The sequence below is a fragment of the Poecilia reticulata genome, chromosome 1 (genome assembly GCF_904066995.2).
Source record: "Poecilia reticulata chromosome 1, P_reticulata-male-v2, whole genome shotgun sequence".
NCBI classification, from domain to species: domain Eukaryota; kingdom Metazoa; phylum Chordata; class Actinopteri; order Cyprinodontiformes; family Poeciliidae; genus Poecilia; species Poecilia reticulata.
In genome coordinates, this window is record NC_088830.1 from 31,275,751 (window position 1) to 31,288,500 (window position 12,750).

A 12,750-nucleotide genomic window follows, 5' to 3' on the forward strand; every position below is an offset into this window, starting at 1 on the left:
AACTCAAAATAGAGTCAGGAAAATAGAGATACATACACAGGACAGCCTTTTGCTGTCACATAAACTCAATTATGTATTCACTCGTGCTACAAAGCCCCATTTTTTGACTGTCTGCAACATACAACAGACGCTGCCTTTTGATTTGTGGATGCCCGTTGCAGTTCTAATTTGTTGGACCAATCGAAAGCGCTGTTTGCGGGGCGTGAAACGAACTGAAAGCTGATTGGCGCGGTCACATCAGAGAGGCCTTGTTTGATAATACCAAGAAGAGGGCGGAGGAGGTTTTTCACTCTGTTTTCATTCAGTCGCGCTTTTGGAAGTAAACACAGGGATTCGACTCTACACTTCTATTTTTAAATAAATCCAAGGTATGACTTTTTAATACACAACATGAGACTTTAAGTAGTTATGTTAGTGTCTTTTATATAAACTGCGTATCTCAAGCTAAAGTTAGCCACTTAGCTTGTTCGCTAAGCTAGCTAACGCGCAAGACTGAAAATGACGAGTTTTTTTTTTTTTATTGACGCGTCTCACTATTTTAGTTCATTTTATTTGCTGCTTTATTAAAGGTATCATAATTTTATCAAAGGTATGAAATAATACTATTACGTAGTAATCACTAAACGTTAATACTTCAAATAATAGCAGCTAGCGAAACAACGTAGTTAGCTTCGGCACAGAGGTATTTATGGAATTTCGACTCTGGTTGAAAAGCTAAAATATCTAAAATGTTAAAACTTGGATTCAACAATTCCACACTCACGGAAGGTTAATTGGAAAAGCGTTTATGTTTCGCGGTGCTTTTGTTCTCTTTGCGAAAGCTAAAACAAAGTAGAGATTTCATAACGTAATCGAATGATTCGAAAAACTAATCATTCGATTAGTTTTGCAAATATAGTTTTTATTAATCTTAAGTGGAGCTTGTCCAGTATAGAGTTATCTGGCGACATTAGATGGTAAAAACACAGCTAAAAACACCGTATTTGACAGCAGTTTGTCATATCTCCATGTTATTGCATCATTTAGAGGCGTTCATTTCTGGATTACAAGTGTTGAATTTCAATTTAGACCATTTAATTTGCATGTGGAAATGTTTTCACATTATTATTATTAAGCGTCTTTCTTGTGTTAATTGTAATCAATGTAACTAAACTCAGATAGAAATGTAAAATAACTTCACATTTATGTAGTACTCTCTCTAATACTGCAAATTGTGACAAAGTGAAGGTGCAACTTGCCCTGCCTCAGTGTACAGGAAGTTGAGAAATGATCTGATAAAAATTAAGACCAATACACTGGTACTGTGTAATCAGTTCTTGTCAGTTAACACATTCATATCAGGAGTTTTTACTTTACAAAGTATTGGTTTTTTTTTCTGCTCCACTGGTTGCTTGGGGTTAAAGGAGTTGCTGAATGTATATTTCAAATTTACACAAGCAAGCATACTTTCTGGAAAAGTAAATGACCTTAAATCAACATCAGTTCATAATTTTTACCACTGGCTGCTGCTCTGGTCATTTAAAGTTCTTGGGATTTTCTGGGTGCAGAAATGTTTTGCTTTGAGTCAATTATTTACATTTTCTCTGCTCTCAGGCATGTATTTGTGTTTCCTTTAACCATGCTTTCATTCCCATATCTTACTCTGGTTTCGCTCCAGAGAGTATAAACAAGATTGTTGAGTTTCCATCTTTAGCAGAAGTAGGTTTTTGGATAAGATCTTGTTTTTTGTGTGCGTCTTGTTTTTGTAGAAATGCACCAATTTACTTATTTTCACTTCTGATGCTGATATAAATATCTGAGGTTTAGTATCATCCGACTCCGATCTGATGCAGAAAAACTGAGTTTATTTGAAAACTCTGCACCAGTGAAGCACACTTCCATCCACCAGTACCTTCACAATTTTGGACAAACATGTAAAAACAACTTCAACTTGTTCACTCAGTGATTGGTGCAACTGTATTGTTTTTTTAAAGATCTGCTCATTTGTGACTTGACAGATTTTATATATTTGTATTTTCCTAAGTTGGTAATAACGTGTCCACAAGCTACATCTTTCAATAACTTTGCAATGTGAAACAGTTTTCTTTTTTTTATGTTATACCGATGTCATAAACATTTCATTGAAATCACAGCCCTGAGAGATTTTTACATCGTTTTCATTCCTGTTTCTCTTCAGTTTTTGAGCGCTGTGAACACCTCCGCCCCCGCTCCTCCCTCTGCGAGTGTCTTCAGGGTGATGTCAGCTTCCTGCCTTGCGCGCCTGGTCAGGTGCAGCGGTTCCAACATCAGTCGTAGTGGTTTGCTCCAGAAGGCTTTCGATCCGCGGCCCTTTCAGCTTGACATCCACAAAACAGAGTTCCCATTGTTCTGCAGACAACTTTATGGACCTTCGGGGAGGCGATACAGCAACACGCGCTTCGATCCAGACGGCAGCGGCCGCCTTACGACCTGGGACTCCTTTGGGATTTGGGATGATCGCATTGACGAGCCCATCATGCTGCCCCCTAGCATTCGCTATGGCAAACCCATTCCCAAAGTTAGCCTGTCTAAGGTAGGGTGTGCATCCCTGATCGGCCAACGCAAGGAGAATGAGGACCGGTTCCAGGTCTCCCAGATGAACGAAAGCACCCTGTACTTCGCTGTGTTTGACGGCCACGGCGGCTCAGAAGCTGCCGACTTCTGCGAAAAATACATGAAGAAATTCATCCAGTAAGGGAGTCGCACATACAGACACGTTTCATGTTACAGTCTACATCAGGAAATATTCGCACATGCACACAGTGCTGGAGGGCAAAAAGATGATTCCTTTACCGGCCATGCATAGCTGCGGTGCCTCGGTAGAACAATCACGTTGACTAAATGAAACCTGGAGATGGAGGTATTATTAATTTAGTACAATGCGCCACAGCAAAGGGAGAATAGCAAAACATTGAAGAACGTCTCAAAACCACTCATATTCTTCTTTTTTCTCATTCTTTTTCCCGGCAACTGACAACAACGCATCAGGATTCAACACCAAGAAACATGCAAAGAGCAGAACATTCAGTCCATTACAGTGTTATGTTTTTAAACTTGCTGTTTATTTTGAGATTATTAACAAGTGATGGCTGTGGTAGATTAGCCAACGCTGTTCTTAGCTAATCTGACACGGCGGTGGCTGATCAACTGATTTAAACACCTGCTCTACTGAGGATCTCTCAGAGTTGGTCTGTGTGTTTATTTATTAACTGAACTGAAACACCAAATTCCACATTCGCACATCTACATGTTACAGTTGTCATAGTCAAGCTAGCATAACTGTCCTACTTCCCTCTTCTTTGCTTTTTTTAAAAAATTAAACCTTTTTCATGACCTTGTTGTCTAGTTGTCGTAGTGTTGACTGTCAGTAGCGAAACACAACGACCCTTTTTACTTTACATGTCAGGCGTACATTTAAGATTTAGCGCATTATATTCATAACAGCTAAAACCAACGGGAGACATCGTCAGTGAGCAGCTTTTTGCCTGCCAGCAGGGAGATGCGGCTGGGATCTCACGCTGCAACGTGTCTATAGTTTTTATTGGAAATAGTCGAGGAATTTAAATTTTTGGTCATAGTAGTTCTCATCTTTTTCAGGGACATTCTGGCAGAAGATGACAATCTGGAGTCGGCTTTAAGGAAAGCTTTCCTAGAAGTAGACAAAGCTTTGGCAAAGCACCTGCACTTCTATCCAAATGGTAGGTTCTGTTATTTGAATATTCCTTAAAGTATTTGTTACTGTATTAAAACACATGTATTGATTTTTAAACATGGATTGTGCTTTTTTTCCTCCTCCTGTTTTTAAACTTATCCTACATAGGTGATGAGGTTTTAGATCTTAGTTAGAGGTCTGTCTTTCCTAACTTTTATTAAATAACAAACAAGCTATAAAAAGAGGGAAACGTGCAAACTTTAGTAGATGTGAAATAGTTCAAATACGCATATAGGCAGCAACTTAAAGGAAAATCTAGGCAGCTAAATTGATGTACATTAAAAATGTCGATCTAATAGCTTAATCTGTTGCTGCAGTCACTAGATAACATTTTAAAGATTTTGAAAAGTGAGAATTTTAAAGTAGTTTTTACTTTCTATCAACACAAACTATTTGTCAAACTTTGTGGAAATTTTGTTTAAAATGTTTATGGTCTCTTAAATTATCTGTTTTTCAGGATTAGTTGGTATTCATCCGATAAAAAGGCACTAATTTAAAGCTGAAACTTCGCCATTTGATTTCTGGGTAGAACATATTTACAGACAATGAAGTTTTTTTTTTTTTATTTTAAACGTGAAATGTAAATGCGTTTGTACAGTTTTCGTTTAAATACTGCTCTGAGTATGTTTTCATTTCATGAAATTGTCTTTTTCGAGTCTGTATACTCCAGCTAACAATCGAATCAATTACTAAATTAGTTCATCTAATTAAAACTAACGAGGAGATTTAAAAATATGGGTTGCACCAAAACGCATCCAGTATGATTGAATAGCTACAGTTTCCAAAGCTGCAGCTGAGCTGATCATAAACGAGATGGTGATCCGGTGATAAAGTAGTAAACAACAGCTAACTGATAACTTTTAAAAAGTATCTTATCATTAAAGCTGCCGTATGAAACTGTCATCATGTCGTATGAAACGGATAATCTGCTCCATCTTCTCACCGTGCTAGCTAGAAACAAGCAGAGCTAGGAGGCAAATCTTAGCGCTGTCAATCATTCTGGTGTACGTGTCGCTCCTCCCCTGTTGCCTCTTTCTGATAGCAGAATCTGTAGTGAATGCGATTGCTAGCTAGCATTCACTAACTAGCATGATCAGTGGCGTTTATCTACTGATGATGGCGGATAAATGGTTTTTCTGTAATAATAAATAGTTTTTCCCGCCATTAATACATTTAGCAGCACGAACACAAGTGCGATTGACAGCGCTAAGACCCGCCTCCCGGCTCTGATTGGTTGTTTTTATCGGTGCATTTCTTCAGACAGCAATAGTATCTTATGGAGGAGTTTTTCCCCCAGATTATCTGTCTCTTATTATACTGACACAACATGGTGACTGTTTAAAAAAAAATGTTAAAAAAAGCAATCAGCAGCTTTGAGACATATTTTAAACTTTTCACATTTTCTGGATGTTGGTTTACTTTTCTTTCCCTAAAAGAAAAACCAAACAATTGTTTTTAAGTTTTACCAGACTTTATTTTGTTTTGTCTTCTGTGCTTTATTATTTATAGGACTTTATTTCTTTTTAATGTACACAGCATCAAAACTCTGTGGAAAACTAAATAAATTATGTAATTTTTACCAGATATTGAGTTTTTTTCCCCCCTAATCTGTTAAATAATCCAGTGCAAGAAACGACAAACTTTCTCTTAAAACACCAAATTGCACATCTGCTGCTTGAAGTTAGTTTTTCTCAGTTAATATTCAGTTTTAATTTTACGGTGAAAGCTAGTAAACGTGTTATGTGGCCTGATTTGGGCCACGCTGTGTGAAATGTCCCAATATGCCTGTGTGTGTGTGTGTGCATGTTATCTACGGCAGCTGCTGACCCAGCTCAGAGCTGGAGGCCCTTGGTACCAGTGTGGATGACGAGAGGATAGATATTGAAGGAGAGTCCAGCGGGTCCTAAATCCTGGACTACTGGAAGGTTCCCTATCTTTCTCTAAATCCTCTTTCTTTCTCTTCTCTTACCAAGTGTATGCTTCCTGTGAGACAATGCATCTGTTTGACCAGCCGTACGACATGTTCAGTAGCTCATTAGTGAAAGACCTTCAATAGACGCAGCATGTTTAACACGCAGCGAACTCCACACTTAAAGACACTGCTGGTAACAACATGCAAGGGCAAAAGCTGATGGAAGTTTTACCTCATTTTCATTTAAAATTCTGAATTTTTTTAATTAATTGACGATGTCACGCTTTACCAACATAGGTATTTAAATTAATTGTAAGTGTTTGTGGTTAAAATTCTCAGTTCTGGGACATTTTTTACAATGTGGATCGATGAGCCGAGGCAAAAGACTTTCATAATTCAGCTTTTTGTGACCAAAAGAAACATGAAAATGAGCCAAAGAAACAAACTGACAGCCAGATTTAGAAAGTTTCCTCCTAATTGGACTGAAGACAAAAACGGCTTTGGGCAGGTTAAAATTTAGGCAGCTTTTCAAAACATTTGGTGGGTTTTTATTAAAATGTTATTCGATTAGTTGTCATTGTGTGGCAGAAAAAAAACTCAAAACCTGTAAATTTTCGCAAAATGTTGTGTCCCTTTACTCATTTTATTTGATAATTTTTAAATGTTTAGAATCTGTCGAACGTGACATCATCAGTGATTAACAGTCATTAGATAGAAAAGTTAATTTATATATACTTATGGAAAGAATTCACCTTCTTGAATGTTTTACCATTTTTTCTTCTTTTACAAATCAGTTGTAATCAAGAAAATGTGACTTTTTGTGACAACCCCCACCTCTGACTTTAAGGGTCTGAATATTTACATAATCACTCATCTTATGTTAAATATTTCTATTTGTCATTATTTGGTAGAAATTAGTTTTCTATTTGACATTAAAGGGATTATTTTTTCTATTTTTCGATCAAAAAATCCAAATTTTATTGATTGTGATTCACAATCAGAAGAAAGTTTACTATAAAGTATCAGTCAGGAGATGGACATAAGAAATATCTACTAATTATTCATTTTGAAGGGGTGAATATTTACACAATCACTTATGTTATTTTTCATTTCACTGTCATTATTTGGTAGAAATTAGTTTTCACTTTGACATTAAATTGATCTTTTTGTATTTTATTCACTCAAAAAGCCAAATTTTGTTGATCATGACTGATTTGCACAAGCAATAAAGGAGTAAAACATCCAAGAGGGGATAACACTGGACTGGGAAACTTATGTGAGTTTTGAAAATTAAATTAAAGTTCGAATCTCTAAATATTTTCCACTGCATCTGTATCACTTTATTGTTGTTCTTGTAGGGAAATTTGTGAGAAATATAAACCAGGTAAACGGGTAACAAAAAATAGATTTAAATTTAAAATGTGACTACTTTGTGATGGTTTTGTTTCAGTAAAAGATGAATTTATTTTACCAGGGGTGCCGGTAACTGTGGAGGGCGCTGTGAGACATTATTATTTAGCAGATTAAAATAGTTTTCCCTTAAGGAATTAGACATCACTGCTGTTTGTTTGCACTTTTTTTGTTTTCCAGATTAAATCCCTATGAAAGGAGTTGATGTGTACCCTTTTATACTCGCTAATAATTGAAGAATTACTGCAGAAAACAAACATTTTAGGTTAGCTTGTTTGTTGTTATACAAGCCTGGACTCATAATAAATATGTTGTGTGCCATTTGTTTTTAAGGTTTATTTTTGCTATGACTCCGGATCTCAACGTTGTGCTGCAGCAGTTCTACCTGCATGTGTGATTTACATCCTGTGTTTACTGTGTAAACTGTAGTTTTTTTCTCTCGAGTCTAAAACAACCTCAGCCCGTTTGTTTACGTTCTGCTCTGTGGATGTGCGACACGCCATGTGACCTTCTGTGTGTTTCTGAATCGGCTCGTTCTGCCTCCGACGGTTCCTGCTTTGTCTTTTAGGGCCGGGAACGAACGCGGGAACCACCGCCACCGTGGCGCTGCTGAGGGACGGCATCGAGCTGGTGGTAGCCAGCGTGGGGGACAGTCGCGCCATGTTGTGCCGCAAAGGCAAGGCTCTTAAGCTGACTGTTGACCACACACCTGAGAGAAGGGACGAGAAGGACAGGTGAGCCTTGCTGCATGGTGGATTACCCCAGACGTCAACGCGATGCACGATAATATTTGTTGTTTTGAGACTATTTTCGAGTAATATAATGGAAATACTGCAAGAACACGTTCTCAAACATCAAACAATGGTAAACCATTGTTGCCAACTTTGCTGTTTTTAATGCTATATTTAGTAGAGACCTTGTTTGTTTATGCCAGGATAAAGAAAAGCGGGGGCTACATCACCTGGAACAGCCTGGGGCAGCCGAATGTCAACGGCCGGCTGGCGATGACACGCAGCATTGGAGACTTTGACCTGAAGACGATGGGGGTCATTGCTGATCCAGAAACCAAAAGAGTCACAGTACGTTTAAAACCAGAGTTTGTTGAAACCAGAACACAAGTTTATTTGACCCGTTTCCTTTCACATGCAGTCGTGTTGCAGCTCCTTCTGGTGGATTATAAACTGCTCACGGACGATGACGGCCATTGATTTTGGCTAACAAGTTGTCAACGTGACATGCTGAATATTAAATGTACGCGTGATATATTAACACAAAAGGGAAGCAGAGCTTTACTGCTAATCATCAACACTGCGATAACTAGATCACAAGGACAGGAAAAAGTTTTAATTTAAAAAATGGCACACAAGATTCAAGTAGATCAGCTATGCTAGCTTGACTTTGACAAACGTGACACGTAGACGTGCTGTGGAAAGAGGTGTGTTTCAGTTCAGTGAAAAAAAAATATACCTAAGTTGACCCACACAAGCTTTCTGACGTATTGTCAGTAGGGCAGGTGTTTAAATTAGCTAATCAATCACACACGTCTGTGTTCAATCACTTATCAATAATCACAAAGTAAACATCAAGCCTGAAAACATAAAACCGTAACCGACTGAATGTTCTGTTCTTCGTGTGGGAAATGTTTGGGCGTCGAATCCTGACACGTTAGGAGAGCTGTTGTTAGTCAGTTGCTACGGCAACAAGTCTGTGTGCAGCGTAGCCGACACAAAGAGCGATAAAAAAGAAGAATTAAAGTGGTTTCGATTTTTCAACGTCTTTTCTGTGTTATTGTTCCCTTTGCTCTGATGCACTGAATTAATCATACCTACGTCTCTAGATTTAACAGAATTATTTTACCTTGATGTTTTGTAACAGAATCGTCTTTTTGCCCTCCAGTATTGTGCACACGCACAAAATGTCCACATGTGAACATGAATATGCAGCGTGTCTGTAGATAACGACCAGTTGACCTCAAGTCTTAGCAAAGCGTTTCCTGGCCAAACTGCTGAGGTGCGTTTCCGTTTTCTGCAGCTGCATCATGTCCATGACTCGTTTCTGGCTCTGACCACGGACGGCATCAACTTCATCATGAACAGCCAGGAGATCTGCAACGTCATCAACCAGTGTCACGACCCCAAAGAGGCGGCGCAGAGAATATCTGACCAGGTGAGAAATAAACTCAAATCCTCCTGAATGGTTTCGCATTTTATCTGCAAGCTTTAGGATGATTTATTAGGATTTTATGTAATCGACAAACACAAAGCTGAAAATAACGTAGAAATGAGGGAACTGAAAGTGAGTAAATGCAACTCGGAGCACGTTTGAAGGGAAAAAAAGTTTTTAATTAGGGCTGAATTACATCTTTAATCAAACTCTAGTTTATTTGTCTTGAGAGTCCAGTTCGTTTGGGGAGGTTTGAATTCGCAATCGGACCAAAAACGCAAACTCTGGTCCACCTACAAACCCATTTCTCGGTTGAGTTGAAGTGAACTCTGCGGCAGTTCGAATCCAAATGTTTCACATCTAGTGGACCGAAAGCAGGAAGTGGACTACAGCGCAGGGAATTCTGGGTAAATAAAACAAACAAAAAAAACATGCTAGGCTAACGCTAGAAGGGGAAATGGCTCCTGGTCGTTTGCTAAAGATAAATCAATAATCTGCTGTGACTCGAATACTTTATTAAATCCAAAGAGTTATTAAACGTTGTAACTCACTTAATTCAAATTCCTGTAGATTGTAGATGGTGATGCTGTTGGCAGGAAGGATCTGCTGTAGCAGACTGTACTACAGCAAATTTGAAGAAGCCTCTGACTACAGTTCACAAACAGGACTGTCCGTGATTTGTGTGATGTGAAATCCTTCTTTCCATTATTAACTATCACATTTGGAAATGACTAAAAACTAAGAAATAAACTAAAATGGCTGCCAAAAACAAGAACAATGGTCCCAAGCTGGAATTCCTTTCTAATATTTCAAATATGCTGTATGGGACAAAAACAGCTATGAATACTGAATTATGACTAGATGGAGTTCTGTTATGATTTATTATTTATTTATTTTTAATTATTTAAAGTCACAGATTTTCAGTATTTTTTTTCCAGCTCGTTGCTAAATTCATGTTGTATCAATTAAGTTGAGTAATTTCTCTAATGAAAACGGTAAAGGAGACCTTTGGCGTATGACTTGCAAAAGCAGCAGTTACAGTTTCTTTGTTATTTAATCTCTGTTCTCGTCTGCGTCAGGCTCTGCAGTACGGCACGGAGGACAACAGCACAATCATCGTGGTGCCTTTCGGCGCCTGGGGGAGACACAAGAGTTCAGACGACGGTTTCTCCTTCAGCAGGAGCTTCGTGTCCAGCGGCCGCTGGGCGTAGCCTGACGCCCGCCCGCCCGCCACGGCGAGCTGCTTCCTGCAGACTTCGCCAACATGTGCAATACAGGCTGAACACAGAGTGCAGTTTGTCCTGATGTTGTTTAGAGCAGCTTGATGTGCAGCTCCCATGGAAACCGGGGCTGCGAGTTCATGGTGTGCACTAGATATGAAGTAATCCCTTGTTATATAAGGTTTTGTACACAAGTAATGCAGCAATGTTGTGGTGCTAAAAACATTGAAATGTTTGAGCGACGGGAAGAAAATCATCGGCAAATTTGTAGTTACAATGGACTCTAAAACGTGGGAAAGTCCAGCACTTAAACTTTGATGCTTGATAATCAGTGGAATAAATTCTAACTAATTTATAAACACTTGAAAGGAGAGATTCAGTAATAGAACATCTTGTCCATCAGTTCGCTAAGTGTCTCGTTTTAAACAAGGAAACTCGTAAACTTCATTCGCAAAACTGTTTCTACAACCTTAAACCTTCAATTAACCACCTTCTGGAGCTTTAAAGTATAATTTTTGTGTTTTAATCCAAATTTCTAACTTAAAACGACTTGGAGCTAATAACCACCAGCAGCAAAACACTATAAACCCTGCCAACTTAATTTAACTAGTTTCTAGAGCAAATATCTTAGTACCCTTAAAATAAGATAAAACTAACTTACAAGTAACTTTTCAGCAAAAAACAGGAGCATTTTAAGTCAATAATTCCTTAATATTGACGAAAAAGTAATAGTTCCACTTTTCAGTTATTTTACTGAGTACAATATGTTTTTCTCATGTTTGAGTGAAATAATCTGCCAGAGGAGCCAGCATTTCTTCATCAATATTACAGACATATTGACTAAAACAAGCTCTAATAGATTGCTGAAAAGTTATTTGTAAATTAGTTTTATTTCTTCCAAGAATATTAAGACATTTGCACTAGAAACTAGACAAAAAAAATACTTCATAAGTGTTTTTGTTTTTGCAGTGTCGATACTATATGAAAGTATGAAGCAACATCTCTGCATTAAATTAATTGCATTAATTCAAACAAACCAGCAAAAAAACAAACAATGCTTGTTATATTCCTTCACAGGAATATAACAAATATATTTTTTAAAATATGGTGCAGGTTTCTTGACCAAAAATCAAAGTTTAAAATCAAAGTTAAATCGTCCGATTTTGATGACCATCTGATCGGTTGTTGGCTCCTGAACAAGCGCTGGCACCAGTTTAACCAGTTTGATGAGTTAAAAAAGACTCCCGTCGATTAAAAGTTCAAATTTCTTCAAATTTCCTCCAGTCCAACTTGAAGAATGCGCTGAGAAGGCTTTGTAGTTTCAATCCCCCTTAAATATTTGCAGAAGAATAAGTAGATTTTGTTTGTTTTATCTGTAAGTTTAGGTTAGTTTTTAAGGGTCCAAGCTTCTAATTTTACCTTTTTAAGGATTTTATCAACAAATTCACCTGACCTGTCCACAAACAACTTCAGAAATTCACATTTTAATGACATTTGTGTCACCAAAGCTGAAAACCATCACTTAGCACAATCCTGGAGATTTTATTTGGAGAAAATTAAAAGTTGCTGCACATTTCTACAAAGATGTGTTTAAGGTACAGGAATGTATAGTTTCTGTGTTTTGTAAATAGTTATATTTATGTACCTCTGTAAGACTGATCATATATGTCATATCATATGATCAAATATATTAAATAAATGTGTCATATTTATCTTGGATCCCACATATCTGAATATTTCACCTGCGCAGGTTCTGTCTCGGAACAAAATGGCCGTTCAGCTGCATAACGAAACCAGCCGGACTAATTAATTAGTCAGTAGAAGAAGACTTGAGCTGAAACAGTTGGATCATTTGAACGCTTTCCTTCATGTTGTTTGTGCGCAGGATGTCTGTAAATACTGTCTTTACGTGATGAGGCTGTGATTTGTTGTTAAAAATGTGATTTATTATATTTCCAGTAACCTCCACCCACAGCCTGGAGTTGTCTCCTGCAGTGTGTTCAGTGTTTTACTGTCTGGTATTAAACCCCGAGTAGATTCCTCCTCAGAACTGGGACCTAAATGTGGCGCATCGACGACGCCGTTACTGTGATTGTTTTGTTTTTAAAATTTTTCATCATTATTATTTTTTGCTCCAAACTGCTTGTCAATCATTAAATAAACAAAATTAAGAAAGTACTGTGGTTGATTAAGAGATGTTCTATTTACCGTTACCTAGCAACCCCAGCAGAGTTCCGTCCGTTACCTAGCAACGAAAGCAGGAGCTCCAGCACATTTGGTTACAGTTTTACAGAGAAGGAAACAAAAATCTACCG

The 12,750-nt window shown here is 37.9% G+C and overlaps 1 protein-coding gene across 2 annotated transcripts; it reads left to right on the plus strand.

The window, feature by feature from the left end:
- Nucleotides 1–231: 231 nt before the first annotated feature.
- Nucleotides 232–12,613, plus strand: ppm1kb (protein phosphatase, Mg2+/Mn2+ dependent 1Kb). Of its 2 annotated transcripts, none has more exons than XM_008419778.3 (7): nucleotides 232–368; nucleotides 2,177–2,709; nucleotides 3,616–3,716; nucleotides 7,621–7,786; nucleotides 7,987–8,131; nucleotides 9,084–9,218; nucleotides 10,295–12,613. In XM_008419778.3, exons 2-7 carry the CDS (start codon nucleotides 2,237–2,239, stop codon nucleotides 10,424–10,426), a joined length of 1,152 nt encoding a protein of 383 aa, XP_008418000.1. In that variant the 5' UTR covers nucleotides 232–368; nucleotides 2,177–2,236; the 3' UTR covers nucleotides 10,427–12,613. The 2 variants fall into 2 exon arrangements, with proteins under 2 accessions (XP_008418000.1, XP_008418007.1); XM_008419785.3 differs by lacking the exon at nucleotides 232–368 and adding an exon at nucleotides 461–589.
- The last annotated feature ends 137 nt before the right edge of the window (nucleotides 12,614–12,750 follow it).